This window comes from Nerophis lumbriciformis, linkage group LG28 (assembly GCF_033978685.3).
Source record: "Nerophis lumbriciformis linkage group LG28, RoL_Nlum_v2.1, whole genome shotgun sequence".
Classification (NCBI taxonomy): Eukaryota; Metazoa; Chordata; class Actinopteri; order Syngnathiformes; family Syngnathidae; genus Nerophis; species Nerophis lumbriciformis.
In genome coordinates, this window is record NC_084575.2 from 3,159,560 (window position 1) to 3,187,191 (window position 27,632).

The 27,632-nt window shown below is 43.1% G+C and overlaps 2 protein-coding genes across 2 annotated transcripts in view; one reads left to right on the forward strand and one right to left on the reverse strand.

Annotated features, from left to right (window-relative positions):
* LOC133570591 (uncharacterized) overlaps positions 1 to 27,632 on the forward strand; it is a 463,307-nt gene that overhangs the window by 68,440 nt on the left and 367,235 nt on the right. The window lies entirely within an intron of this gene.
* LOC140680145 (uncharacterized) lies at positions 255 to 19,990 on the reverse strand. The gene is made up of 3 exons (XM_072916519.1): positions 19,954 to 19,990; positions 16,675 to 17,920; positions 255 to 387 (listed from the first exon to the last, which is right to left on the reverse strand). Exons 1-3 carry the CDS (start codon positions 19,988 to 19,990, stop codon positions 255 to 257), a joined length of 1,416 nt encoding a protein of 471 aa, XP_072772620.1.

Sequence of the window (27,632 nt, forward strand, 5' to 3'; positions counted from 1 at the left end):
CTTTTCCTTTCTTTATTGTAAATATTGCAGTTATTACTTCCCCTGTTATAATATTATGTCCATCAGTTAACTCTATAAATTGCATTTCTGCTCAGTTTGTGTCATCATAAAGCTCAGTTACATATTCAACCCATCTGGTTGCTAACCGTTTTGGTCTTTGATAGCTGCCTTTTTCCTAGTTTTTCTATGTGATTTTCCACCCCGACGGCATCACTACCTTATCGTGATGAGATGATTCGCGCGCCGCCATGACCTCAAGAGCTATGTCGGCTGGAGTCTAATACTCCTGGCAGGGTCTCCCATGCCGAACAGGTCGAAGGGTAGAGACCAGACCAAGAGTGATCCCACCAGTTCTCCAGGTTAGGGGTTGGATTTAGGGCCAATAACCTGCTCCCGTAAAAAAGAGTTTATTACAGAAACCCACAGCAGAGCAAATTCACTAGCGGGAAATGCTGTAGCCAGTCCTCGAAATGAGAGAGACACCATGACCCAAGGGCCGAAGCCAACAGAACCAACGGGACGCCCTAAGGCCGAAAAAGCTACTGCTGCACCCCAGAAAAACGATGAAGATTGGAAATTGGAATGTTCGAACACTTTACACAAGTGGCAATATAGCACTGGCAGCAAAATAACTAACCACCAAAGGAATCGACATCATAAGAATCTGCTAAACACACTGGACAGAACAAGGAAAAGTAGAATTGGCAGAAGGAGAAACAATCATTTACTCTGGAAGAGACGACGACAACCACAGGCAAGGCGTAGGCATACTAATGTCAAAAACTGCAGCAAGAGCCCTGATTGATTGGACACCTGTCAACGAAATAAATATTTAAGCCAGGTACCATTACCAACACATCAAACTGACTTTCATACACACCTATGCCCCAACAGAATATGCAGAAGAACAAGCTAAAGACGATTTCTACAAGACAGGAGGAACAAACACGACATGTTGATTGTGACAGGGTTATGAGAGAGTCATGGGCAAACATGGGCTCGGAAGAAGGAACAACAATGGAGAACGACTCTGCGAAATGTGTGACATGAATGAGCTGGTCATAACTGGGACTCGGTTCCCACAAAAATACATACTCAAGGCAACATGGGTATCTCCAGATGGGAAGACCAAGAATCAGATAGATCATACACTTGTCAATAAGCGTTTCAGAAATTCAGTAGATGATATACAAGAGCGAGCAGCACTGTGGTAGAGGGGTTAGTGCATATACCTCACAATATGAAGGTCCTGAGCAGTCCTGGGTTCAATCCCGGGCTCAGGATCTTTCTGTGTGGAATTTGCATGTTCTCCCCGTGACTGCGTGGGTTCTCTCCGGGTACTCCGGCTTCCTCCCACCTCCAAAGACATGCACCTGGGGATAGGTTGATTGGCAACACTAATTGGTCCCTAGTTTGTAAAAGTGAGTGTGAATGTTGTCTGTCTATCTGTGTTGGCCCTGCGATGAGGTGGCGACTTGTCCAGGGTGTACCCCGAATTCCGCCCGAATGCAGCTGAGATAGGCTCCAGCATTCCCCGCAACCCCAAAAAGGGACAAGCGGTAGAAAATAGATCGATATACAAGAGCATACAGGTCTGCAGACATCGGAAGGGACCACTATTTGGTTTGCACAACAATTAGGCTGAGGCTTAAGAGAAAACCTAATGAGAAGAAAAGCGCCAGAGTCAGGTATGACGCGGCAAAGCTGAGGAAGGAAAACATCTGGAAGACATTTCCCATCAGTCTAAGAAATAGGTACCAAGTCTTGGAGGAGGAGAAGCAGGGTGGAGTGGAAGATGAAGAGGTGGAACGCGACTTCAGAGTAATGGAGAAGGCTTACATGGAAGTAGCCGAGGCAGTCCTGGGCAGACCATCATCTTTTGCAGAGAGATCATTGTTTTCAAGCTTCATGTGGCAGCCTCCTAATGTTAAGTGTTACCAAGCTCCTCGTGGCAGCCTCGTGATTGTAAGTAATAGGTTATGTGTTTGGTGATCTCTATCATTGTCATCCTTTTGATGTGATACATGCTAATTCTCTTTAGTCTCTATTTCAGGATTATGATTGTGGCAGTGTAAAGAATGCAGCTTGGAACTAGCAAGCAGGTATTTGTTGTTGCAGCATTTTAGGCAGACTCATGGGCATTTAAGAGGCAGTTATCGCTATCCATGTCCATATACACATTGCACATGCAGTTTTAGTAAGCTACTAAATCATACATACAAAGTTCATGGTAAACAGCAAACTCCCACATGCAAAGACCTAACGACAAAAAGAGATTATTTTCAACACAAAAATCGACATCTGAGGCGTAATGAAACGGTTCCATGTATATTTTTAAAGGGGAACATTATCACAATTTCAGAAGGGTTAAAACCATTAAAAATCAGTTCCCAGTGGCTTATTATATTTTTCGAAGTTTTTTTCAAAATTTTACCCATCACGCAATATCCCTAAAAAAAGCTTCAAAGTGCCTGATTTTAACCATCGTTATATACACCCGTCCATTTTCCTGTGACGTCACATAGTGATGCCAATACAAACACACATGGCGGAAAGAACAGCAAGCTATAGCGACATTAGCTCGGATTCAGACTCGGATTTCAGCGGCTTAAGCGATTCAACAGATTACGAATGTATTGAAACGGATGGTTGTAGTGTGGAGGCAGGTAGCGAAAGCGAGGATGAATTCGGCGATCGCCTTCTAACCAACGATTGGTATGTGTTTGTTTGGCATTAAAGGAAACTAACAACTATGAACTAGGTTTACAGCATATGAAATACATTTGGCAACAACATGCACTTTAAGAGTGCAGACAGTCCAATTTTCATCAATTAATATATTCTGTAGACATACCCTCATGTCAGCAGGCCAGGGAAGCAAGGGTCGATATTCTTCTCTTGACGGTGTGAGCCAAGACATCCAGGGGGTTTAGCTCGCTCGTCTGCGGGAACAAACTGCCGCCATTGCTTGCCATGCTACCGAGGTCCTTTGTCCCTGAATTACTCACACACTCCGGCAGATTCAATGGGGGTCTGGCGGCAGATTTCTTTGACTTTATCGTTGGAAATGCATCTGCTTTGAGTGTCGCAGGATATCCACACATTCTTGCCATCTCTGTCGTAGCATAGCTTTCGTCGGTAAAGTGTGCGGAACAAACGACTGACCATTTCGTCGGCTTTCCCCACAGCCTCGTATTTTGAACAAATTTCATCCAATTTCTTGCCACTTTGGCATCTTTGGGCCACTGGTGCAACTTGAATCCGTCCCTGTTCGTGTTGTTACACCCTCCGACAACACACCGACGAGGCATGATGTCTCCAAGGTATGGAAAACAGTCGAAAAAACGTAAAAAAACAGAGTTGTTTTGACTCGGTGTTTGAGAAATGGCGGATTGCTTCCCGATGTGACGTCATCGCTCCGAGAACGAATATTAGAAAGGCGTTTAATTCGCCGCCAAAGTTCACCCATTTAGACTTCGGAAATCGGTTAAAAAAATATATGGTCTTTTTTCTGCAACATCAAGGTATATATTGACGCTTACAAGCGACAAAGGCTAAAGTTTACTACATACCACTGCACCCAAAAGGCCAAACCACAGAAAGCTTGGAAAGTGAGAGAATGGCTTTGTTGTCAGAAATAAAAAAGTGTGACAATGAAGTGGTGATAAAAGCAAAAATGGAAAAAACCTTCTCCCACAGACGACGAGAGGTCGTTGAACAGAGGCCCGTGATAGAGGGATTCAAAAACCGGTGGCCTTCCCTGTTCCAGCAGAGTGAAGTAAGTTAACTTGTATTTTTATGTATTTAACTGTAAGAAAATGGCAAATTTTTCTAAATACATTTTATTGAATATTTTTCAGATAAATGAGGAGTTCTTGTGGATCACTACTGTCATGACTGTGTGATCATGTTTTGTTTTAGTCATGTTCGGTTTTGTTTTTGGACTTTTTGTGCACTTTTGTTTGTTTTGTCACCGTATCAACCATTAGTTTTCACCTGTCACGTCACGCACCTGTTTCACGTTTTGAGTCACGCACCTGTTTTCACTAATCATGTCTGTAGTATTTAAGTTCATTGTTTTCAGTTTGTCTTTCTGGCGACATCCGGATTCATACCCGTGTCACACTCTTACCTCTGCGCACTTCACAGTCCATGCCAAGTAAGTTTTTTGTTTATTAATGCCACAGTTAGTGTTTTTGTTTAATTGTTCACAGTTTCTGCCTATGTGCAAGTTTTGTTTTCAATAGCCCAGTTTTGTACCTTCCTTTTTTATATATAGTGTTAAAATAAATCATCTATTCACCTTCACGCCATGTCTGGTCCAAATCACTTGCACTTCGGGAGAACAAATCACGCCATAGTTCTAGTCGTGACAACTACAAAGCCACTGCAGTCAAAGTTTGTGTCACAACTGCACCACTTTTCACTCAAGCTGATGCACATCTTCAAAAGCAGAGGAGGAGTGAAGGGGCAACAAATCAAAGAAGTTCTGGCAAACATAGATTTGGTAAGTAGAAATGGTAGAACTGTTTTATTGAATTGATTTATTTATATATAGTAAGTGGCCTAAGCATTGTGCAAAATAGTTTAGTGTTTCCCTTTCATTCATCCACTTTTTTGGTGTGCAAAGCAACTACAAGCTGGTTTGTGGCCTTTATGGTTGTGTGCCCTGCTCAGAAATATGTTACAGATGTTATACTCTAGTCTTCAGAAGCTGTGCTGGTTTATCTAGTTTTCTTTACACCCTCTAGTCAACTTGCCCCCCTCCCTGTGCCACTGTTGCACCAATATTTAGCTACATTCTGTTGAGATTTTCCACCCTGCTTTAGTGTGACGACATTGACATCAGGAGGGAGTGCATCCTGAGAAGCCTTGTTATCTACCTCAATGAAGATCCACACACTTTCTTCAAGGAATATCTGCTAAGTTAATAGTTTGTGTTACACAGTAGCATGAAATAGTCTTACCCATTCTTATTTACATATATTGTGGTCCTCGGAGCTCAACACACTACAACTTTTTGAATAAACAATGGGGCTCTTTGAATTTTTATTTTTGTTTGCAATCACTGGTAAGTGCAAGAAAAGACAGAGTCAGAGTCTCGTAAGCTGGTAGTGGCAAACGGGCGGAGGCCCTGTGGAGTAAAACAGCTATTTCTGTGCCACAGGTCCTTCTCTATAGGGATGTGGTTGCCTAAAGGATCATGCTGCAGTAATTGCATTATGTTCATGGCTGCTTGCTGAACTTATTTACTGGACAATTTCAAATATTATATATATATATATATATATATATATATATATATATATATATATATATATATATATATATATATATATATATACACATATATATATATATATATATATATATATATATATATATATACACAGGTAAAAGCCAGTAAATTAGAATATTTTGAAAAACTTGATTTATTTCAGTAATTGCATTCAAAAGGTGCAATTTGTACATTATATTTATTCATTGCACACAGACTGATGCATTCAAATGTTTATTTCATTTAATTTTGATGATTTGAAGTGGCAACAAATGAAAATCCAAAATTCCGTGTGTCACAAAATTAGAATATTACTTAAGGCTAATACAAAAAAGGGATTTTTAGAAATGTTGGCCAACTGAAAAGTATGAAAATGAAAAATATGAGCATGTACAATACTCAATACTTGGTTGGAGCTCCTTTTGCCTCAATTACTGCGTTAATGCGGCGTGGCATAGAGTCGATGAGTTTCTGGCACTGCTCAGGTGTTATGAGAGCCCAGGTTGCTCTGATAGTGGCCTTCAACTCTTCTGCGTTTTTGGGTCTGGCATTCTGCATCTTCCTTTTCACAATACCCCACAGATTTTCTATGGGGCTAAGGTCAGGGGAGTTGGCGTGCCAATTTAGAACAGAAATACCATGGTCCGTAAACCAGGCACGGGTAGATTTTGCGCTGTGTGCAGGCGCCAAGTCCTGTTGGAACTTGAAATCTCCATCTCCATAGAGCAGGTCAGCAGCAGGAAGCATGAAGTGCTCTAAAAGTTGCTGGTAGACGGCTGCGTTGACCCTGGATCTCAGGAAACAGAGTGGACCGACACCAGCCGATGACATGGCACCCCAAACCATCACTGATGGTGGAAACTTTACACTAGACTTCAGGCAACGTGGATCCTGTGCCTCTCCTGTCTTCCTCCAGACTCTGGGACCTCGATTTCCAAAGGAAATGCAAAATTTGCATGGTTGGGTGATGGTTATCTAACAACATGGATACAGGATTTGTCATCAGGAATATCTTTGAATTCAACATGGATACAGGATTTGTCATAAGGAATATCTTTAAATTCAACATGGATACAGGATTTGTCATCAGGAATATCTTTAAATTCAACATTAATACAGGATTTGTCATCAGGAATATCTTTAAATTCAACATGGATACAGGATTTGTCATCAGGAATATCTTTAAATTCCACATGGATACAGGATTAGTCATCAGGAATATCTTTAAATTCCACATGGATACAGGATGTGAATGTCTGGACTACTTGATGAGACTCTCCATCACAGCAAAGTCAGCGTTTCAAACAATTCCTGTAAGTATTCCACCTTGTGATAGTGACATCATTCACCTCTTCATTCCTAACAGACGTAACATGCATGTAGCATATTTTGTTCTTCTTTTTTAGAACGTTTTTATTGTTTTAGAGTATTTTCCTCTTCATCGCTAGACGTTGTTGACATGGCCATCTTGGATCTGTGCGGCTACCTGATTGGTGGAATGTGAAGCACGTGACAAAAAGGTCACCTCTTGAGACGAATATATTGTTACGCCAAGCAAGAAATAGTCCCCACTTTAAAGACTCATTTAAAAAATTGCCTGGATGTCCAGTGGAGAACTTTTTTTTTCTCATTGAAAAGCAAAATATCTTTTTTAAGAAGCAACAATGATTTAGTGGCCAGACATGAGAACCACATGACACCAAACACGGCTTCACCTTACGGCCTATTATTACATATTTTGATTGATGTCAGCCATTGTGGTTTTCTTTATTTGATTGTATTTTTGACTTCCTCTTATAACACAGTATCTACTGAAATGTTGAATGTATAAAACATCATTGTTTAGCAAAATGTACCATGTGTATGTTCAATTGTACAGCTTGCTATTCACTTATTTGGAAGCCTTTTTTTCATTTTCTTTGTTTCATGGTTTCAATTCAAATGAAAGTATAGCAATGCTAAAATACTTGTCTCAAATGTTAGGTATATGTATTAATGTCCATTTGTGAGAGAGATTCTGTTTCCAGAATGAATGTAAATACATTTACAAGACAAAACAGCTGCATAAGATTTTCGTTTTTTGGTAATTCCTATTTTTATACATTTATGGCTCTAAAAAAAAACCCCCGCCAAAATCACTCTCTAGCCACTTTTTCCTGGTTCACCTTTTGGCCTACTGGCGTTCATATCCAGTTAGGCAGGATGTCTTGCTTGTTTTGTTTATTTCTTGTTTTATCCTTTTTTATTAATTTATTACATTTTAGTATTATAGATGATATATTCTGCAGTTCTATTTAAGGTATATTTTACTATTATATTGTATTCATCCTTCTATGTTACCATGTTAAAGGCCTACTGAAAGCCACTACTACCGACCACGCAGTCTGATAGTTTATACATCAATGATGAAATCTTAACATTGCAACACATGCCAATACGGCCGGGTTAACTTATAAAGTGCAATTTTAAATTTCCTGCGAAATATCCTGCTGAAAACGTCTCGGTATGGGACAGCATGGTGGCCAGCTATTAAGTCGTCTGTTTACATCGCAAAATTCCACAGTATTCTGGACATCTGTGTTTGTGAATGTTTTACAATTTGTTTAATGAACAAAGGAGACAGCAAAGAAGAAAGCTGTAGGTGGGAAGCGGTGTATTAGCGCCCGACTGCAGCAACACAAACACGTAGCGGCTACGTTGTAGCCGGTGTTTCATTGTTTACATTCCCGAACGATGACAGTCAAGCTTTACCATTGGCTTGTGGAGAACTGGGACAACAGAGACTCTTACCAGGAGGACTTTGAGTTGGATACACATTGGCCTGTGGAGAACTAGGACAACAGAGACTCTTACCAGGAGGACTTTGAGTTGGATACACATTGGCCTGTGGAGAACTGGGACAACAGAGACTCTTACCAGGAGGACTTTGAGTTGGATACACATTGGCCTGTGGAGAACTGGGACAACAGAGACTCTTACCAGGAGGACTTTGAGTTGGAGACACATTGGCCTGTGGAGAACTGGGACAACAGAGACTCTTACCAGGAGGACTTTGAGTTGGAGACACATTGGCCTGTGGAGAACTGGGACAACAGAGACCCTTACCAGGAGGACTTTGAGTTGGAGACACATTGGCCTGTGGAGAACTGGGACAACATAGACTCTTACCAGGAGGACTTTGAGTTGGATACACATTGGCCTGTGGAGAACTAGGACAACAGAGACTCTTACCAGGATGACTTTGAGTTGGATACACATTGGCCTGTGGAGAACTGGGACAACAGAGACTCTTACCAGGAGGACTTTGAGTTGGAGACACATTGGCCTGTGGAGAACTGGGACAACATAGACTCTTACCAGGAGGACTTTGAGTTGGATACACATTGGCCTGTGGAGAACTGGGACAACATAGACTCTTACCAGGAGGACTTTGAGTTGGAGACACATTGGCCTGTGGAGAACTGGGACAACATAGACTCTTACCAGGAGGACTTTGAGTTGGAGACACATTGGCCTGTGGAGAACTGGGACAACAGAGACCCTTACCAGGAGGACTTTGAGTTGGAGAGACATTGGCCTGTGGAGAACTGGGACAACAGAGACTCTTACCAGGATGACTTTGAGTTGGATACACATTGGCCTGTGGAGAACTGGGACAACAGAGACTCTTACCAGGAGGACTTTGAGTTGGAGACACATTGGCCTGTGGAGAACTGGGACAACATAGACTCTTACCAGGAGGACTTTGAGTTGGATACACATTGGCCTGTGGAGAACTGGGACAACATAGACTCTTACCAGGAGGACTTTGAGTTGGAGACACATTGGCCTGTGGAGAACTGGGACAACATAGACTCTTACCAGGAGGACTTTGAGTTGGAGACACATTGGCCTGTGGAGAACTGGGACAACAGAGACCCTTACCAGGAGGACTTTGAGTTGGAGAGACATTGGCCTGTGGAGAACTGGGACAACAGAGACTCTTACCAGGAGGACTTTGAGTTGGATACACATTGGCCTGTGGAGAACTGGGACAACAGAGACTCTTACCAGGAGGACTTTGAGTTGAATACACATTGGCCTGTGGAGAACTGGGACAACAGAGACTCTTACCAGGAGGACTTTGAGTTGGAGACACATTGGCCTGTGGAGAACTGGGACAACATAGACTCTTACCAGGAGGACTTTGAGTTGGATACACATTGGCCTGTGGAGAACTGGGACAACATAGACTCTTACCAGGAGGACTTTGAGTTGGAGACACATTGGCCTGTGGAGAACTGGGACAACATAGACTCTTACCAGGAGGACTTTGAGTTGGAGACACATTGGCCTGTGGAGAACTGGGACAACAGAGACACTTACCAGGAGGACTTTGAGTTGGAGACACATTGGCCTGTGGAGAACTGGGACAACAGAGACTCTTACCAGGAGGACTTTGAGTTGGATACACATTGGCCTGTGGAGAACTGGGACAACAGAGACTCTTACCAGGAGGACTTTGAGTTGGAGACACATTGGCCTGTGGAGAACTGGGACAACAGAGACTCTTACCAGGAGGACTTTGAGTTGGAGACACATTGGCCTGTGGAGAACTGGGACAACAGAGACTCTTACCAGGAGGACTTTGAGTTGGAGACACATTGGCCTGTGGAGAACTGGGACAACAGAGACTCTTACCAGGAGGACTTTGAGTTGGAGACACATTGGCCTGTGGAGAACTGGGACAACATAGACTCTTACCAGGAGGACTTTGAGTTGGATACACATTGGCCTGTGGAGAACTGGGACAACATAGACTCTTACCAGGAGGACTTTGAGTTGGAGACACATTGGCCTGTGGAGAACTGGGACAACAGAGACTCTTACCAGGAGGACTTTGAGTTGGATACACATTGGCCTGTGGAGAACTGGGACAACAGAGACTCTTACCAGGAGGACTTTGAGTTGAATACACATTGGCCTGTGGAGAACTGGGACAACAGAGACTCTTACCAGGAGGACTTTGAGTTGGAGACACATTGGCCTGTGGAGAATTGGGACAACAGAGACTCTTACCAGGAGGACTTTGAGTTGGAGACACATTGGCCTGTGGAGAACTGGGACAACATAGACTCTTACCAGGAGGACTTTGAGTTGGATACACATTGGCCTGTGGAGAACTGGGACAACAGAGACTCTTACCAGGAGGACTTTGAGTTGGATACACATTGGCCTGTGGAGAACTGGGACAACAGAGACTCTTACCAGGAGGACTTTGAGTTGGAGACACATTGGCCTGTGGAGAACTGGGACAACAGAGACTCTTACCAGGAGGACTTTGAGTTGGAGACACATTGGCCTGTGGAGAACTGGGACAACATAGACTCTTACCAGGAGGACTTTGAGTTGGATACACATTGGCCTGTGGAGAACTGGGACAACATAGACTCTTACCAGGAGGACTTTGAGTTGGAGACACATTGGCCTGTGGAGAACTGGGACAACAGAGACTCTTACCAGGAGGACTTTGAGTTGGATACACATTGGCCTGTGGAGAACTGGGACAACAGAGACTCTTACCAGGAGGACTTTGAGTTGGAGACACATTGGCCTGTGGAGAACTGGGACAACAGAGACTCTTACCAGGAGGACTTTGAGTTGGAGACACATTGGCCTGTGGAGAACTGGGACAACATAGACTCTTACCAGGAGGACTTTGAGTTGGATACACATTGGCCTGTGGAGAACTGGGACAACATAGACTCTTACCAGGAGGACTTTGAGTTGGAGACACATTGGCCTGTGGAGAACTGGGACAACATAGACTCTTACCAGGAGGACTTTGAGTTGGAGACACATTGGCCTGTGGAGAACTGGGACAACAGAGACTCTTACCAGGAGGACTTTGAGTTGGAGACACATTGGCCTGTGGAGAACTGGGACAACATAGACTCTTACCAGGAGGACTTTGAGTTGGATACACATTGGCCTGTGGAGAACTGGGACAACAGAGACTCTTACCAGGAGGACTTTGAGTTGGATACACATTGGCCTGTGGAGAACTGGGACAACAGAGACTCTTACCAGGAGGACTTTGAGTTGGAGACACATTGGCCTGTGGAGAACTGGGACAACAGAGACTCTTACCAGGAGGACTTTGAGTTGGAGACACATTGGCCTGTGGAGAACTGGGACAACAGAGACTCTTACCAGGAGGACTTTGAGTTGGATACACATTGGCCTGTGGAGAACTGGGACAACAGAGACTCTTACCAGGAGGACTTTGAGTTGGAGACACATTGGCCTGTGGAGAACTGGGACAACATAGACTCTTACCAGGAGGACTTTGAGTTGCAGACACATTGGCCTGTGGAGAACTGGGACAACAGAGACTCTTACCAGGAGGACTTTGAGTTGGAGACACATTGGCCTGTGGAGAACTGGGACAACAGAGACTCTTACCAGGAGGACTTTGAGTTGGATACACATTGGCCTGTGGAGAACTGGGACAACATAGACTCTTACCAGGAGGACTTTGAGTTGGAGACACATTGGCCTGTGGAGAACTGGGACAACAGAGACTCTTACCAGGAGGACTTTGAGTTGGAGACACATTGGCCTGTAGAGAACTGGGACAACATAGACTCTTACCAGGAGGACTTTGAGTTGGATACACATTGGCCTGTGGAGAACTGGGACAGCATAGACTCTTACCAGGAGGACTTTGAGTTGGAGACACATTGGCCTGTGGAGAACTGGGACAACAGAGACTATTACCAGGAGGACTTTGAGTTGGAGACACATTGGCCTGTGGAGAACTGGGACAACATAGACTCTTACCAGGAGGACTTTGAGTTGGAGACACATTGGCCTGTGGAGAACTGGGACAACAGAGACTCTTACCAGGAGGACTTTGAGTTGGATACACATTGGCCTGTGGAGAACTGGGACAACATAGACTCATACCAGGAGGACTTTGAGTTGGATAAGCGCTACCAAGAGTACGCAGCTGCGGCTTCCAAATATTTGATCGCTTGCCTGTGCGTGCGTGCCGCTATGAGCATGTCACGTACGTAACTTTGGGGAAATACATGTGCTGTATGAACTTTGGGGAGGTGAAAGGTACTTTGGGCTGTGGGATTGAGTGTGTTGTGCAGGTGTTTGAGTTGTATTGGCGGGTTATATGGACGGGAGGGGGGAGGTGTTTGTTATGCGGGATTAATTTGTGGCATATTAAATATAAGCCTGGTTGTGTTGTGGCTAATAGAGTATAAATAATTATTGTGTTTATTTACTGTTTTAGTCATTCCCAGCTGAATATCAGGTCCCACCCGCCTCTCACAGCATCTTCCCTATCTGAATCGCTCTCACTGCCCTCTAGTCCTTCACTCTCACTTTCCTCATCTACAAATCTTTCATCCTCGCTCAAATTAATGGGGCAATCGTCGCTTTCTCTGTCCGAATCGCTCACGCTGCTGGTGGCCATGATTGTAAACAATGTGCAGATGTGAGGAGCTCCACAACCTGTGACGTCACGCTACTCGTCTGCTACTTCCGGTACAGGCAAGGCTTTTTTATCAGCGACCTAAAGTTGCGAACTTCATCGTCATTGTTCTCTACTAAATCCTTTCAGCAAAAATATGGCAATATCGCGAAATGATCAAGTATGACAAATAGAATGGACCTGCTATCCCCGTTTAAATAAGAACATTTAATTTCAGTAGGCCTTTAATGTGACACTATGTGCACCTTATGTCTTATGTCTGTACAGCACTTTGGCCAACTGAGCTTGTTTTAAATGTGACATATAAATAAATACACTCAACTCAACTCAACACATCATTGAGTGGCATTTAGTTTGTTTTTACACTGGGGGGGACCAGACAAGCATTTAGTTTTTACACTGGGGGGGACCAGACAAGCATTTTCTTTTTACACTGGGGGGGACCAGACAAGCATTTAGTTTTTACACTGGGGGGGACCAGACAAGCTCTGCTTCTTCCACTCATGTTGGACGCTTGATCACTTGAGCAAAAGTTGTGCTTGTAAAGTTTTGACATGTTCCAAATAAATACATTGAAAGTGAACATTAATAATAACATTTTAAAGTAATTTTTGGTTGTATGCCAACTTTGCGGAGCAGCTCTTCACAGCATCACCTCGCTAGTTAGCTTAACGTTAGCATCTTCCATGTTCCATCATAACGATGTTGAATAAATGTGTTTGTGTGCCTTACAGGCGGACTTGTTATTGGCTAACATATATACACATCATTTGTGCTACATGTTTTTACTTTATTAGTACATTAACCTCCAGTCTTCACACAGTGAGCGTAGAAATGAGTTTAACATTGGGGGGGACATCAATTTATATCCCAAAATAATGTTAGGACAAATAAATGATTACACAGTATCAGTATCAGTCTATGTTAAGCATTTTATATAGCATTCCCATTTTACACTTTTTAGTCAACTCTTCTGAAATATCCACTGTCATGTTACTCTTTATAGTTTATTAATTAGTCAATTAATAAAATATTAACTGAGTCCTGCTGCTTTCACTTTTATTGTGGTGTCATTTTTCTAGCTGTTAAGAGAAGTATTTAATCTTAAATATATAAATAATCCTCCATATTGGCAGCCATAGTGATTCATTTATTCAGCACAGCATTAAAACTTGGATCTGACAAAAAGTAAACACAAATGCTGTCTTCCTCGCTGATAAAACATGATAGCAACATGCATCTGCTAGCTCATGATCGCCCCCACTTCTCAGTGTGGCGAGTTGGAGTACTACAAGAAGCACTCTAATACAGTGCTTAAATCTGTATTTTTAGTCTTATTATCAAGGAATAATGAGGTCACACTTATATTAAAACATTAATGCTAAGGTTTTGTCCAGTAGTGGGCCGGTGATGATGATGATGATGATGATGATGAAGATGTATAAGTGCAAGTGAACAATTGGATCCACAAGGGACAACAACCCTTTCCACAGACTACACACACACATCAGAAACATAAATGTTAGAAGCCTACAACAATATATGTGAAGAAGACTTTAGGATTAAAAGTGAAGATGTGAGGTGAAATAAGTACAAATGCAGCAATAAAAACAAGCAACTCCACTCACGATGGCTCTAAAGTTCAGTGATGTGTTGCTAACTTCAGCATTTTTCTTCTTTGTTGATGTTTTGCAGTAGTTAACATCCATGATGTAACAATGCTGCTAATCTACCAGAGTCCACATTTTGTTTACCATTTTATTCATTCATACTTTTAGTTGGATAATAACATCAATAAAATGCAATGGAAAAAATGTGTGAAAAAAAACAATGAAAATAATAAGATGTCCTCTCTTCAAAGATGAGAAAATAGAATAAAATAGTAGCTACATATATAATATTCAATACATGCACACAACTTAAAAAGTAAGTACAGGACAACATATAAGACTAGAAGATGAGAAGCACTACATACAACATCAAATATACATTCATATTAAACATGCTGTGTTTTTAAACTACATTTAGCACAATCACTGTGTGATGGCCATAGTGGTCCATCGAGGCGTATATATATATAATAAATATTGCCAGTCACAATTAACTTGTGCTCAGCTGGGAAAATAAATATATATATATATACTTAATATGTCATCAATTTACTCATTATAAACTGTTACAGGCGTATTAAAATAAATCATGTTAATATAAATATGTAACGTAATAAAATGTGGGGATATAAAAGGCATCCGGTGCTATCAGACCGGGCGGAAGCGGAAATTGACGTCATAAACCACCTAGGAGCACCTGTCAGACCCAGCGTTTTTTGCTATGGAGCCACTTCATGGAAGAATCCTCATTCTTTACCTTTTTTGTGGAATTTCCATTGGCCTGTGGAGAACCGGGACAACAGAGACTTTTTCCAGGAGGACTTTGAGTTGGATACGCAGACGCGGTACCGTGAGTACGCAGCTGCGGCTTCCAAACATTTCATCGCTTGCACGTACGTGCGTGCCGCTATGTGCATGTCACGTACGCAACTTTGGGGACTTTGGGGAAATATATGTGTTATATGAACTTTGGGGAGGTGAACGGTACTTTGGGCTGTGGGATTGAGTGTTTTGTGCGGGTGTTTGAGTTGTATTGGTGGGTTATAAGGACGGGAGGGGGGAGGTGTTTGTTATGCGGGATTAATTTGTGGCATATTAAATATAAGCCTGGTTGTGTTGTGGCTAATAGTTATACCGTATTTTCCGCACCATAAGGCGCCCTGGGTTAAAAGCCGCGCCTTCAATGAACGGCATATTTCAAAACTTTGTCCACCTATAAGCCGCCCGGTGTTGTAAGCCGCATCTAACTGCGCTAAAGGAATGTCAAAAAAACAGTCAGATAGGTCAGTCAAACTTTAATAATATATTAAAAACCAGCGTTCTAACAACTCTGTTCACTCCCAAAATGTACGCAAATGTGCAATCACAAACATACGTATATCAACATGGACAGAGCTGCGTGAAAAAAGCCACCCGGCCTCTTCGCGTAAACTTAAACTTACCTTAACCACTCGCTCATCTTTTCTTCATCCATCCCTTCGAGTTAGCTTTTATGATGACGCCGGCTGGAAAGGTCTCTTTTGGCAAGGTCTTCCTTTTGAATATCACCATGGGTGGAAGTTTCATTAGCATGGCAAGCTAGAACCACAGTGAAGGATGACTTCTCATTCCCTGTGGTGCGAATATTCACCGTACGTGCTCCCGTTCCACAGTGCAGTTCACAGGAATATCAGTTGCTGTGAAATACGGTAGTAATCCGTGTGCGGATGGAGAGATTGCGTCTTTTCATGAACCGGATCCTTGTCGCTTTGTAGGAGCCATTTTGTGGTCTTTACAGATGTAAACACACAAAGGAAATGAAACGTACGGTGATATCCGCGCGCTTTTTCTTCTTCTACGCGGGCGGGTGGTTGCTTACAGTAGAAGAAGAAGCGCTTCCTGTTCTATGGGGGCGGGTGCTTACCTTGGCGGTTGCTTGCGTAGAAGAAGAAGCGCTTCCTGTTCTACCGGGAAAAAAGATGGCGGCTGTTTACCGAAGTTGCGAGACCTAAACTTTATGAAAATGAATCTTAATATTTATCCATATATAAAGCGCACCGGGTTAAAAGCCGCACTGTCAGCTTTTGAGTAAATTTGTGGATTTTAGGTGCGGCTAATGGTGCGGAAAATACGGTACATGTCTTGTGTTTATTTACTGTATTAATTATTCCCAGCTGAATATCAGGTCCCACCCGTGACTCCTTAATTTGCGTAGTGGCAGAGATACCCGGAGAACTTGGGTGCGTTTGTTACAGCTGTTAAAGTGTTTTTAAATCCCTGCAGTTGTTACACACTTGTGTTTACTGGCCTGATACTTATACCTGAACCTTTTATCACACACAGTGCAACTAAACGGTTTCTTTCCATTGTGTGTTCTCATGTGTGTGGTCATGTTTTGCTTTCTGGAGAAACTCTTCTTACAAACAGAGCTAGTAAAAGGTTTCTCACCTGTGTGTGTTCTCATGTGTAATATCATTTCTTTCTTAGTGTAGAATCTTTTAGCACAAGCTGAGCAAGCAAAAGGTTTCTCTCCGGTGTGTGTTTTCATGTGTGTGGTCATGACTTGCTTGATGGAGAAACTTTTCTTACAAACAGAGCAAGTAAAAGGTTTCTCACCTGTGTGTGTTCTCATGTGTAATATCATGTATTTCTTACTGTTGAATCTTTTAGCACAAGCTGAGCAAGCAAAAGGTTTCTCTCCAGTGTGTGTTCTCATGTGTGTGGTCATGATACCCTTTCTGGAGAAACTCTTCTTACAAAAAGAGCAAGTAAAAGGTTTCTCATGTAGGTGTGTTCTAAGGTGCAATATAATTTCCTTCTTAGTGATGAATGTTTTAGCACAAGATGAGCAAGCATAAGGTTTCTCTCCAGTGTGTAGTCTCATGTGTGTGATCATGATACATTTTCTGGAGAAACTCTTCTTACAAACAGAGCAAGTAAAAGGTTTCTCACCTGTGTGTGTTCTCATGTGTGAGGTCATTGCATACTTAGTGTTGAATCTTTTAGCACAAGCTGAGCAGGCAAAAGGTTTCTCTCCAGTGTGTGTCCTCCTCATGTGTCTGGTCATGTCACCCTTTCTGGAGAAACTCTTCTCACAAACAGAGCAAGTAAAAGGTTTCTCTCCAGTATGAGTTCTCATGTGTCTTGTACAATCACTCTTCAGTCTAAATGATTTCCCACATTCAGAGCAGTCAAAGTGTTTGTTGTTAGTGTGATGTCTCGTATCACCTTTAGAGTCATTTTTACTCTCCAAAGGTTTTTGGATGTGGTCACTGTGATCAGAAGAGTGTGACATCATGTGGTCCATGTCTGACAGTGGAGCAAAGATGCTGTCTGGTTCTGACTTGATATCTTCACAATGCTCTCCATCAGCTTCTGTGATGTGTTGACTTACAAGCTCCGCCCCTCTGTTCTCCTCACTTTGACTGTGATGAAGCTGTAAGGACTGAGCTTCATCTTCATCATGAAGCTGCTCCTCTTTAATGTGGGAGGGGGCCTGTAGCTCCTTCTGTCCCACACTGGTGTGCCACTCCTCTTCATGACTCCCCGCTGACACCCGCTGGACGTCTGCAGAACATAGAACACACACGAGGTGTTACTGTATTTTACTTAGCAGCTCTTATGCCAACCATCCACATGATGTGAGGTTGGCCTAATCAAATATATGCATCAAAACTATCATATCTAAATCATTTATAGCTCTTATTACACATCTTACTGGAAGTCTTTTATGGTTGTGGACTTTTATTAACCAACAACAGGACAAACATGAAATATGTGATGATTGAATAATAGTTAGTTAGTTAAATGGATATGCAGTCACAGGTGGCAGATGTGGGGTCCTTGTCCTTGTTTGTTTACATGGACGTCCTCGCAAGACGCAAAGTTGAATGATAAAATCCAACCTTACTCCAACAAAAACTACGCATGATTTATCAGTGAGAGTCTTGATACTATTTTACTTGACCCAGCCACACACAAATAAATTGTAGCCATCCATGCCTTTTTAAGCTTTCATCTCCTTTGTGGTGTAGAATGACGTCTGGAACTCAAGATAGTTCCACATGTCTGGGAACGCCACCGACGGATAATCCTTGATATTACTCAACAAATCTTTAGGGATCTATTCCGTTTCATAATTAGATTTTTTTCTCGTATCTGCTTTTCGCAGGAAGATCTAGGCCAGGGGTGTTTAAACTAATTTTAGATGGGGGTCCACGTGGAGGAAGATCTACTCCAAGTTGGCCGGACTGGTAAAATCACGGCAAGATAACTTAAAAATAAAGACAACTGCAGACTGTTTTCTTTGTTTAAAAATAGAACAAACACATTCTGAAATTTGTACAAATCATAATGTTGTTTTTGTTTTTTACATACAATAGTATTCTATCTTTAGTTGTCCTTTTTTACACTTTCAGAATCAATTACCGGTATATATGGGGTATCGTGACATGGACTAAAAATTGAAATTTTAATAAAAGGCCATATCGCCCAGCCCTACTTAGAATGGGATTTTTTTTTAATATATATCCACCATCATGTCTTTTATAAAGATTGTGAACAATAGAAAAATTCCCAAAAAGTGCAGTTCCCCTCTAAAATGCAATGATTAGATTTAAGACTTGAAGTGTATGAGCATGAAGTGATGAAGCCTACTTGGATGAGTCTTCTAAGAATCAATGATGTGATAATGTTCATCAGTCAACTCATTGGTGTTCATTTTCAATCTATCAAGATAAATAAATAATATCAAAATCAAATTACAGGATGTTATTGATGTAGTTTGCTCATCATCCCGACTGGTGCGCTAACATGTGTTTTACATATGTAGCATCATCTACAAAGATACAAAGAATTGCTATTGCAACATCTAGAGGACACATTTAGAACAGCAGTTTCTTTCATTCAAAAATTTTGACTCATTTTTGTACTTAGCAAACTCATCTCATGGCCTGGATAAAACCTGTTGGAGGGCCTGATCCGGCCCGTGGGCCGTATGTTTCACGCTCCTGATCTAGGCCCTTTGTGTATTCAGAGAGCTGCTAGCTGCACAACAACCATCTTGGCTTGGTTGACCACCATGTTTTTCACTTCCCGGAAGAAGTCACGTGACTGAATACAAATACGTCAGGTTCAAACACGGAACTATCTATTAAACGAGACAAGAAGGAAGGAATCAGGCAGAGACAGAGTTCAATTTGCTCATGAGGAGAAACGTTTGGGGCTGCACATTCAGTTACAGTCTCCCACCACGCTCTGAGGGGCAGTCCCACGCGCTCCTCTATTTATTCAGGAGTTCCCTAGTTAACATCACTGAGGCTGCTTCTAGGGTGAGGGGACACATATTACGCAAGCAACCCCAGTATCACAATACGTGATTATTCACAATGCAAATGTGCTTGAGCTGGAGATTTCGCCCTGGCTCTACTTTGTCTGCGTGTTGTCGTCTTATCTTAGTTGAGGTGCTTGAAGTCCGTCCTTGGCTGTTTTAGCGGGCTGGAAGACAGAAACTGCTGCTGCGAGACAACTTGCAGTGGAAGATAACAAGTTAGGTCAACACTTCCTGGTTCTTGCTAAGTTGCAACTTGTGCTTGGTTTACTCGCACAGCATGAATAGGAATCCAAGATGGCCGACATGTCTATTCTGTGTTCAGTGTGTTCTTACCTGAGCTCTGACTTTTTGTGTTTTTTTAATTTTATTTAATTTTAATTTTATTTTTTTGTCCTGTCCAGCTTCTCAGGCAAATCATATAGATGATCATATAGTAGATGTAGATGATCATGTCAGCTGTTCACATTGACTTTACAAAAGAGAAGTGTAGGATACTTCTCTTGTTGCCTTATTTGTATTTGACTTTATTAAATGTATTTATATTATCATTTGGTTCAGCCGGGCCGGAGCAGGAGGGGATAGAAAGAGAAAAAAAGAAAGACAGAGGGGGAAATTGTGGGGACAAGAGGGGGATTAGACAGAGAGACAACAACAACAACAGCAAACACAACAACAACAACAATAGAGCAACATCAGCAAATAGGACATGTACAAATATGATGGTAAAAATGATATCAAATAAGCAGTTAGCGAAAATAAATAATAATACAGAAATGACAATGAGCATTATTACACTACAAATGGAGCAATACAGATACTAAAAGAAATAGCGCTATTGATAATGAACAATACCAAGATTATACCTTTATTATCAACAATACAGTTGTTTAAATGCAACAATAGATATACTGTACGTAATGATAACTTGAGATATGAAAGAATGCAGAAAAATGGAGAGGAAGAAAGAGAAGCAACCTGTATTAACCTTGTAGATTGTTATAGTAACAATAGGTTAAGCTTTGTCAGTGTGCCATGTGTTATACCCAGTTTACCCTAGGGCAACAACATTAATATATGTTTGATGAAACGTGATTATGTGCATGAGTGTATGTATGTATTTGTACTCGTATATGTACAGAATGTGTATATGTATGTTTGTTCAGTGAATGTATATGTACAGTATGTGTATATGTATGTTTGTACAGTGGATGTATATGTACAGTATGTGTATGTTTGTACAGTGAATGTATATGTACAGTATGTGTATGTTTGTACAGTGAATGTATATGTACAGTATGTGTATGTTTGTACAGTGAATGTATATGTACATTATGTGTATATGTATGTTTGTACAGTGAATGTATATGTACAGTATGTGTATGTTTGTACAGTGAATGTATATGTACAGTATGTGTATGTGTATGTTTGTACAGTGAATGTATATGTACAGTATGTGTATATGTATGTTTGTACAGTGAATGTATATGTACAGTATGTGTATGTTTGTACAGTGAATGTATATGTACAGTATGTGTATGTTTGTACAGTGAATGTATATGTACAGTATGTGTATATGTATGTTTGTACAGTGGATGTATATGTACATTATGTAAATATGTATGTTTGTGCAGTGAATGTATATGTGAAGTGAAGTGAAGTGAATTACATTTATATAGCGCTTTTTCTCAAGTGACTCAAAGCGCTTTACATTGTGAAACCCAATATCTAAGTTACATTTAAACCAGTGTGGGTGGCACTGGGAGCAGGTGGGTAAAGTGTCTTGCCCGAGGACACAACGGCAGTGACTAGGATGGCGGAAGCGGGGATCGAACCTGCAACCCCCAAGTTGCTGGCAGGGCCACTCTACCAACCGAGCTATACCGCCCCAATATGTATGTTTGTACAGTGGATGTATATGTACAGTATGTAAATATGTATGTTTGTACAGTGGATGTATATGTACAGTATGTGTATATGTATGTTTGTACAGTGAATGTATATGTACAGTATGTGTATATGTATGTTTGTACAGTGGATGTATATGTACAGTATGTGAATATGTGTTTGTACAGTGAATGTATATGTACAGTATGTGTATATGTATGTTTGTACAGTGAATGTATATGTACAGTATGTGTATATGTGTTTGTACAGTGAATGTATATGTACAGTATGTGTATATGTGTTTGTACAGTGAATGTATATGTACAGTATGTGTATGTGTATGTTTGTACAGTGGATGTATATGTACAGTATGTGTATATGTGTTTGTACAGTGAATGTATATGTACAGTATGTGTATATGTATGTTTGTACAGTGAATGTATATGTACAGTATGTAAATATGTATGTTTGTACAGTGAATGTATATGTGAAGTGAAGTGAAGTGAATTACATTTATATAGCGCTTTTTCTCAAGTGACTCAAAGCGCTTTACATTGTGAAACCCAATATCTAAGTTACATTTAAAGCAGTGTGGGTGGCACTGGGAGCAGGTGGGTAAAGTGTCTTGCCCGAGGACACAACGGCAGTGACTAGGATGGCGGAAGCGGGGATCGAACCTGCAACCCCCAAGTTGCTGGCAGGGCCACTCTACCAACCGAGCTATACCGCCCCAATATGTATGTTTGTACAGTGGATGTATATGTACAGTATGTAAATATGTATGTTTGTACAGTGAGTGTATATGTACAGTATGTGTATGTTTGTACAGTGAATGTATATGTACAGTATGTGTATATGTATGTTTGTACAGTGGATGTATATGTACAGTATGTGAATATGTGTTTGTACAGTGAATGTATATGTACAGTATGTGTATATGTATGTTTGTACAGTGAATGTATATGTACAGTATGTGTATATGTGTTTGTACAGTGAATGTATATGTACAGTATGTGTATATGTGTTTGTACAGTGAATGTATATGTACAGTATGTGTATGTGTATGTTTGTACAGTGGATGTGCGTGTGGATGTACGAACTTTGAGTATGTATGTACTGTATTTGTGTATGTATGTGGGAGCGTAGGTACCTATGTATGTATGTATGTATATGTGAATCTGTATGTACAATACATTTGACTCCCAGTGTGTGTGGGAGCCAGAGTACGGCCCCAAACCCCCAGAGAGCCCAACCCACAAACAGTAGGTGTGGCGCCCAGGGACCCAGGGACCACCGCCCCCACGCAGCCAGGCCAGTCAGCGACATGAACCCCAGAGCGAGGCCCGCCGCGCCCCACCCCACCCAAACCGGCCGCCGCAGGACCACCCAGCACGGGGCCACGGGAGCCACCCACCCCACCCGAAGGGACCCCAACGATGGAGATGGAACAACCAGCAACCGCCCTGTCGAGTTCCCCCCGAGGGAGAGGAAAAAAAAAATAATAATAATTAAAAATAAATAAATAAATACAAAACATTTAGAAAAAATTCATTAATTAATAAATGAAAAAAATAAAAAATAAATAAAATAAAATAAATAAAATAAAATAAATAAATAAATAAACATTTTTTTTTTTTAATTAAAAAAAGATCACGGACATGCTGACACACAAGGTCACTACCCCAGCAGCTGGCCGACTCGCAGCACCTCGGAATACCTTGCAGCACCAAGCTACCACAATAGACGCAGGGACTAGACCCAGCAAACTCCAACCAAGACGGGCACCCGGAAGGGATGGATGGTGGGACCCAGGAGCTCCAGACACGCAGTCCGGATGCAGTAGCCTGAGGCGCCGACCCCCGCCTGACAAGCAGGCCCAGAGCGTACCCCCAGAAATATACATACATACATATATACATATACACATGTACGTGTACACATACACACACATACATACAAATATATATATATACACATACATACACATACACATATATATACATACATACATACACATACACATACACACACATATATACATACATATACACACATGCATATATACATATGCACACACACACATCTATAAACACACACACACACATATACATACATACACATACGTACCTACATCCGACAAGCCAACAAACACGAGAATAAACGAGTATGAGGCCGGCAAGTTCGTCAGCCCCGAAAACCACCACGTCCGCGCGCTGCCACCAGTCACAACATCAGCCACCCCCCTGCACCAGACCCAGCAGCCACGGGCGCCCACACCACAAACAAACGGCAGCAGAAACAGCAGCTGCAATACCCCAGACAGCCAGCACCACTCAATCACATCAAAGCGATTGAAAAAAACGCAACCGGCAACCACACGCCAACAGGATCACGGAGACCAGCCAGCGCCAGCCCGCCAGTCAGCCCAAACGCCAACATGCAAACAAGAGACACTAACACCTCCCCCACCAAAAGACCCCAGCACCCCAACCCAAACCCGCACAAACACACTACCGCCCAAACAACCGAAACACAGCATCCAGACCAGACATGGGGGCCGCGCCTCCACCACATCAAGTCACCAACAGAGACCCCACAGCGCAGGGTCGGGCCACACGGGCACGGATCCCACCCAACAGGAAGCAAAACCCGCACGACGCCACCCACAAATAAATAATACGATTTTAAAAATAATTAAAAAAATTAAATAAAATAAAATGTTGTGTTTTTTATGTATGAGATTTTAATTAATTTTAGTCTGAATGAGTGGTACTCTGCAAGATAAACAAATTCTCTGCAGAGTGGGATTTCTCATCAAATGTCACTGGATTGCCATAGACTTTGGCCAACCTATAATCCACCTGTTCAGGTAGCAGTAGCAGACAGATAGCACCATTCGGCTTGCCTGCTATCCTTCCACCATCGGCCTGACTGCTGCTAGCCTTCCACCATCGGCCTGACTGCTGCTAGCCTTCCACTAATCAGCCTGACTGCTGCTAGCCTTCCACCATCGGCCTGACTGCTGCTAGCCTTCCACCATCGGCCTGACTGCTGCTAGCCTTCCACCATCGGCCTGACTGCTAGCCTTCCACCATCGGCCTGACTGCTGCTAGCCTTCCACCATCTGCCTGACTGCTGCAAGCCTTCCACCATCGGCCTGCCTGCCAGCCTTACACCATCGGCCTGACTGCTGCTAGCCTTCCACCATCGGCCTGCCTGCCAGCCTTACACCATCGGTCTGACTGCTGCTATCCTTCCACCATCGGCCTGACTGCTGCTAGCCTTCCACCATCGGCCTGACTGCTGCTAGCCTTCCACTAATCAGCCTGACTGCTGCTAGCCTTCCACCATCGGCCTGACTGCTGCTAGCCTTCCACCATCGGCCTGACTGCTAGCCTTCCACCATCGGCCTGACTGCTGCTAGCCTTCCACCATCGGCCTGACTGCTGCTAGCCTTCCACCATCGGTCTGACTGCTGCTAGCCTTCCACCATCGGCCTGACTGCTGCTAGCCTTCCACCATCTGCCTGACTGCTGCAAGCCTTCCACCATCGGCCTGCCTGCCAGCCTTACACCATCGGCCTGACTGCTGCTAGCCTTCCACCATCGGCCTGCCTGCCAGCCTTACACCATCGGTCTGACTGCTGCTAGCCTTCCACCATCGGCCTGACTGCTGCTAGCCTTCCACCATCTGCCTGACTGCTGCAAGCCTTCCACCATCGGCCTGCCTGCCAGCCTTACACCATCGGCCTGACTGCTGCTAGCCTTCCACCATCGGCCTGCCTGCCAGCCTTACACCATCGGCCTGACTGCTGCTAGCCTTCCACCATCGGCCTGACTGCTGCTAGCCTTCCACCATCTGCCTGACTGCTGTTAGCCTTCCACCATCGGCCTGCCTGCCAGCCTTACACCATCGGCCTGACTGCTGCTAGCCTTCCACCATCGGCCTGACTGCTATCCTTCTACCATCGGCCTGCCTGCTAGCCTTCCACCATCGGCCTGACTGCTATCCTTCCACCATCGGCCTGCCTGCTAGCCTTCCACCATCGGCCTGCCTGCTAGCCTTCCACCATCGGCCTGCCTGCTAGCCTTGTAAATGGTAAATGGGTTATACTTGTATAGCGCTTTTCTACCTTCAAGGTACTCAAAGCGCTTTGACACTATTTCCACATTCACCCATTCACACACATTCACACACTGATGGCGAGATCTGCCATGCAAGGCGCTTACCATGACCCATCAGGAGCAAGGGTGAAGTGTCTTGCTCAAGGACACAACAGACGTGACTAAGTTGGTAGAAGATGGGGATTGAACCAGGAACTCTCAGGCACGGCCACTCTACCAACCGCGCCACTAGCCTTCCACCATCGACTTGCCTGCTAACCTTTTACCATCTACCTGCCTGCTAGCCTTCCACCATCGACCTGCCTACCAGCCTTCCACCATCGACCTGCCTACCAGCCTTCCACCATCGGCCTGCCTGCTAGCCTTCCACCATCGGCCTGTCTACCAGCCTTCCACCATCGGCCTGCCTGCTAGCCTTCCATCATCGACCTGACTGCTAACCTTCCACCATCGGCCTGCCTGCTAGCCTTCCACCATCGACCTGACTGCTAGCCTTCCACCATCGACCTGCCTACTAGCCTTCCACCATCGACCTGCCTGCTAGCCTTCCACCATCGACCTGCCTGCTAGCCTTCCACCATCGGCCTGCCTGCCAGCCTTCCACCATTGACCTGCCTGCTAGCCTTCCACCATCGACCTGACTGCTAGCCTTCCACCATCGGCCTGCCTGCTAGCCTTCCACCATCGACCTACCTACCAGCCTTCCACCATCGACCTGCCTGCTAACCTTCCACCATCGACCTATCTAGCAGCCTTCCACTATCGACCTGCCTGCTAGCCTTCCACCATCGACCTGACTGCTAGCCTTCCACCATCAACCTGACTACCAGCCTTCCACCATCGACCTGCCTACCAGCCTTCCACCATCGGCCTGCCTATTAGCCTTCCACCATCGGCCTGCCTGCTAACCGTCAACCATCGACCTGCCTACTAGCCTTCCATCGGCCTGCTGTTTGCCTCCAGCCATTAGCTTCGTCTACGGGCTTCCACCCATCGGCCTTGGTTGCTAGTCTTCAACCCTGTCTGCTAACATCTTCAAAAGTGGTAAAACAAGTGGAACTTCTCCTCTCACTATGTCACAAATTATTATATTGTGTTTTATACTTTTGTGTGGTTTTACTGGTGTCCCAAATGGGTCTGGTCACCCCCACTCACGAGCTATGCTACTTCAAGATGCATAGTTTGACACATTTGATAATTTGACATTTCATCATAGTGGCAGCTACAAAATAACCTCGGCCTTATCTCAGTTGAAGATTTCTGTGACTTTGGACAAAACCAAATGGCTGCATACTATGGTAGAGTCCATTAATTCTTATTGTTTCCTTGTTTTGAGAGATCACGTCAACATTACTGCATCCTCCCCTATTGTGAGCACTTACTTTCACAGATTAAAGACCGACTCAAAAGATGGTAACTTTAAGCGCAAATGTTTAGTTATAGTATTGTTATTGCTCTCAGGAAATGTTGAGACTAATCCAGGCCCTGATACACCTACACAATGTTTTACACCTGCGGATTTTAAAACGAGACCTGGTCTTGGGATTATTCTTATCAATGTTCGGAGTTTAATCCCTAAACTGGATATGATAAAGATCTGGATAAACTCAACAAATGCTGATATTGTAGTCTTATCTGAAACTTGGCTTAAACAATCTGTGCTTGATAAAGATATTTACATTCATGGCTATAATGTCTATCGTACTGACCGACAAAGAAAAGGTGGTGGAGTGGCCATATATATTAAGCAGAGGTTTGATGTTAAATTAGCGCTCTCTGAATCAGTAAGTAAAGAACTTGAACTGTTAGCACTTGAAATTGAATTAGCTAGAAATCAACACATTATGGTAGTGGGGTGTTATAGGCCTCCATCTGCCCCTAGTAATTCCCTATCTACTCTTGTGAAGCTTCTGTCTCAACTGAAATACAATGAAATAGT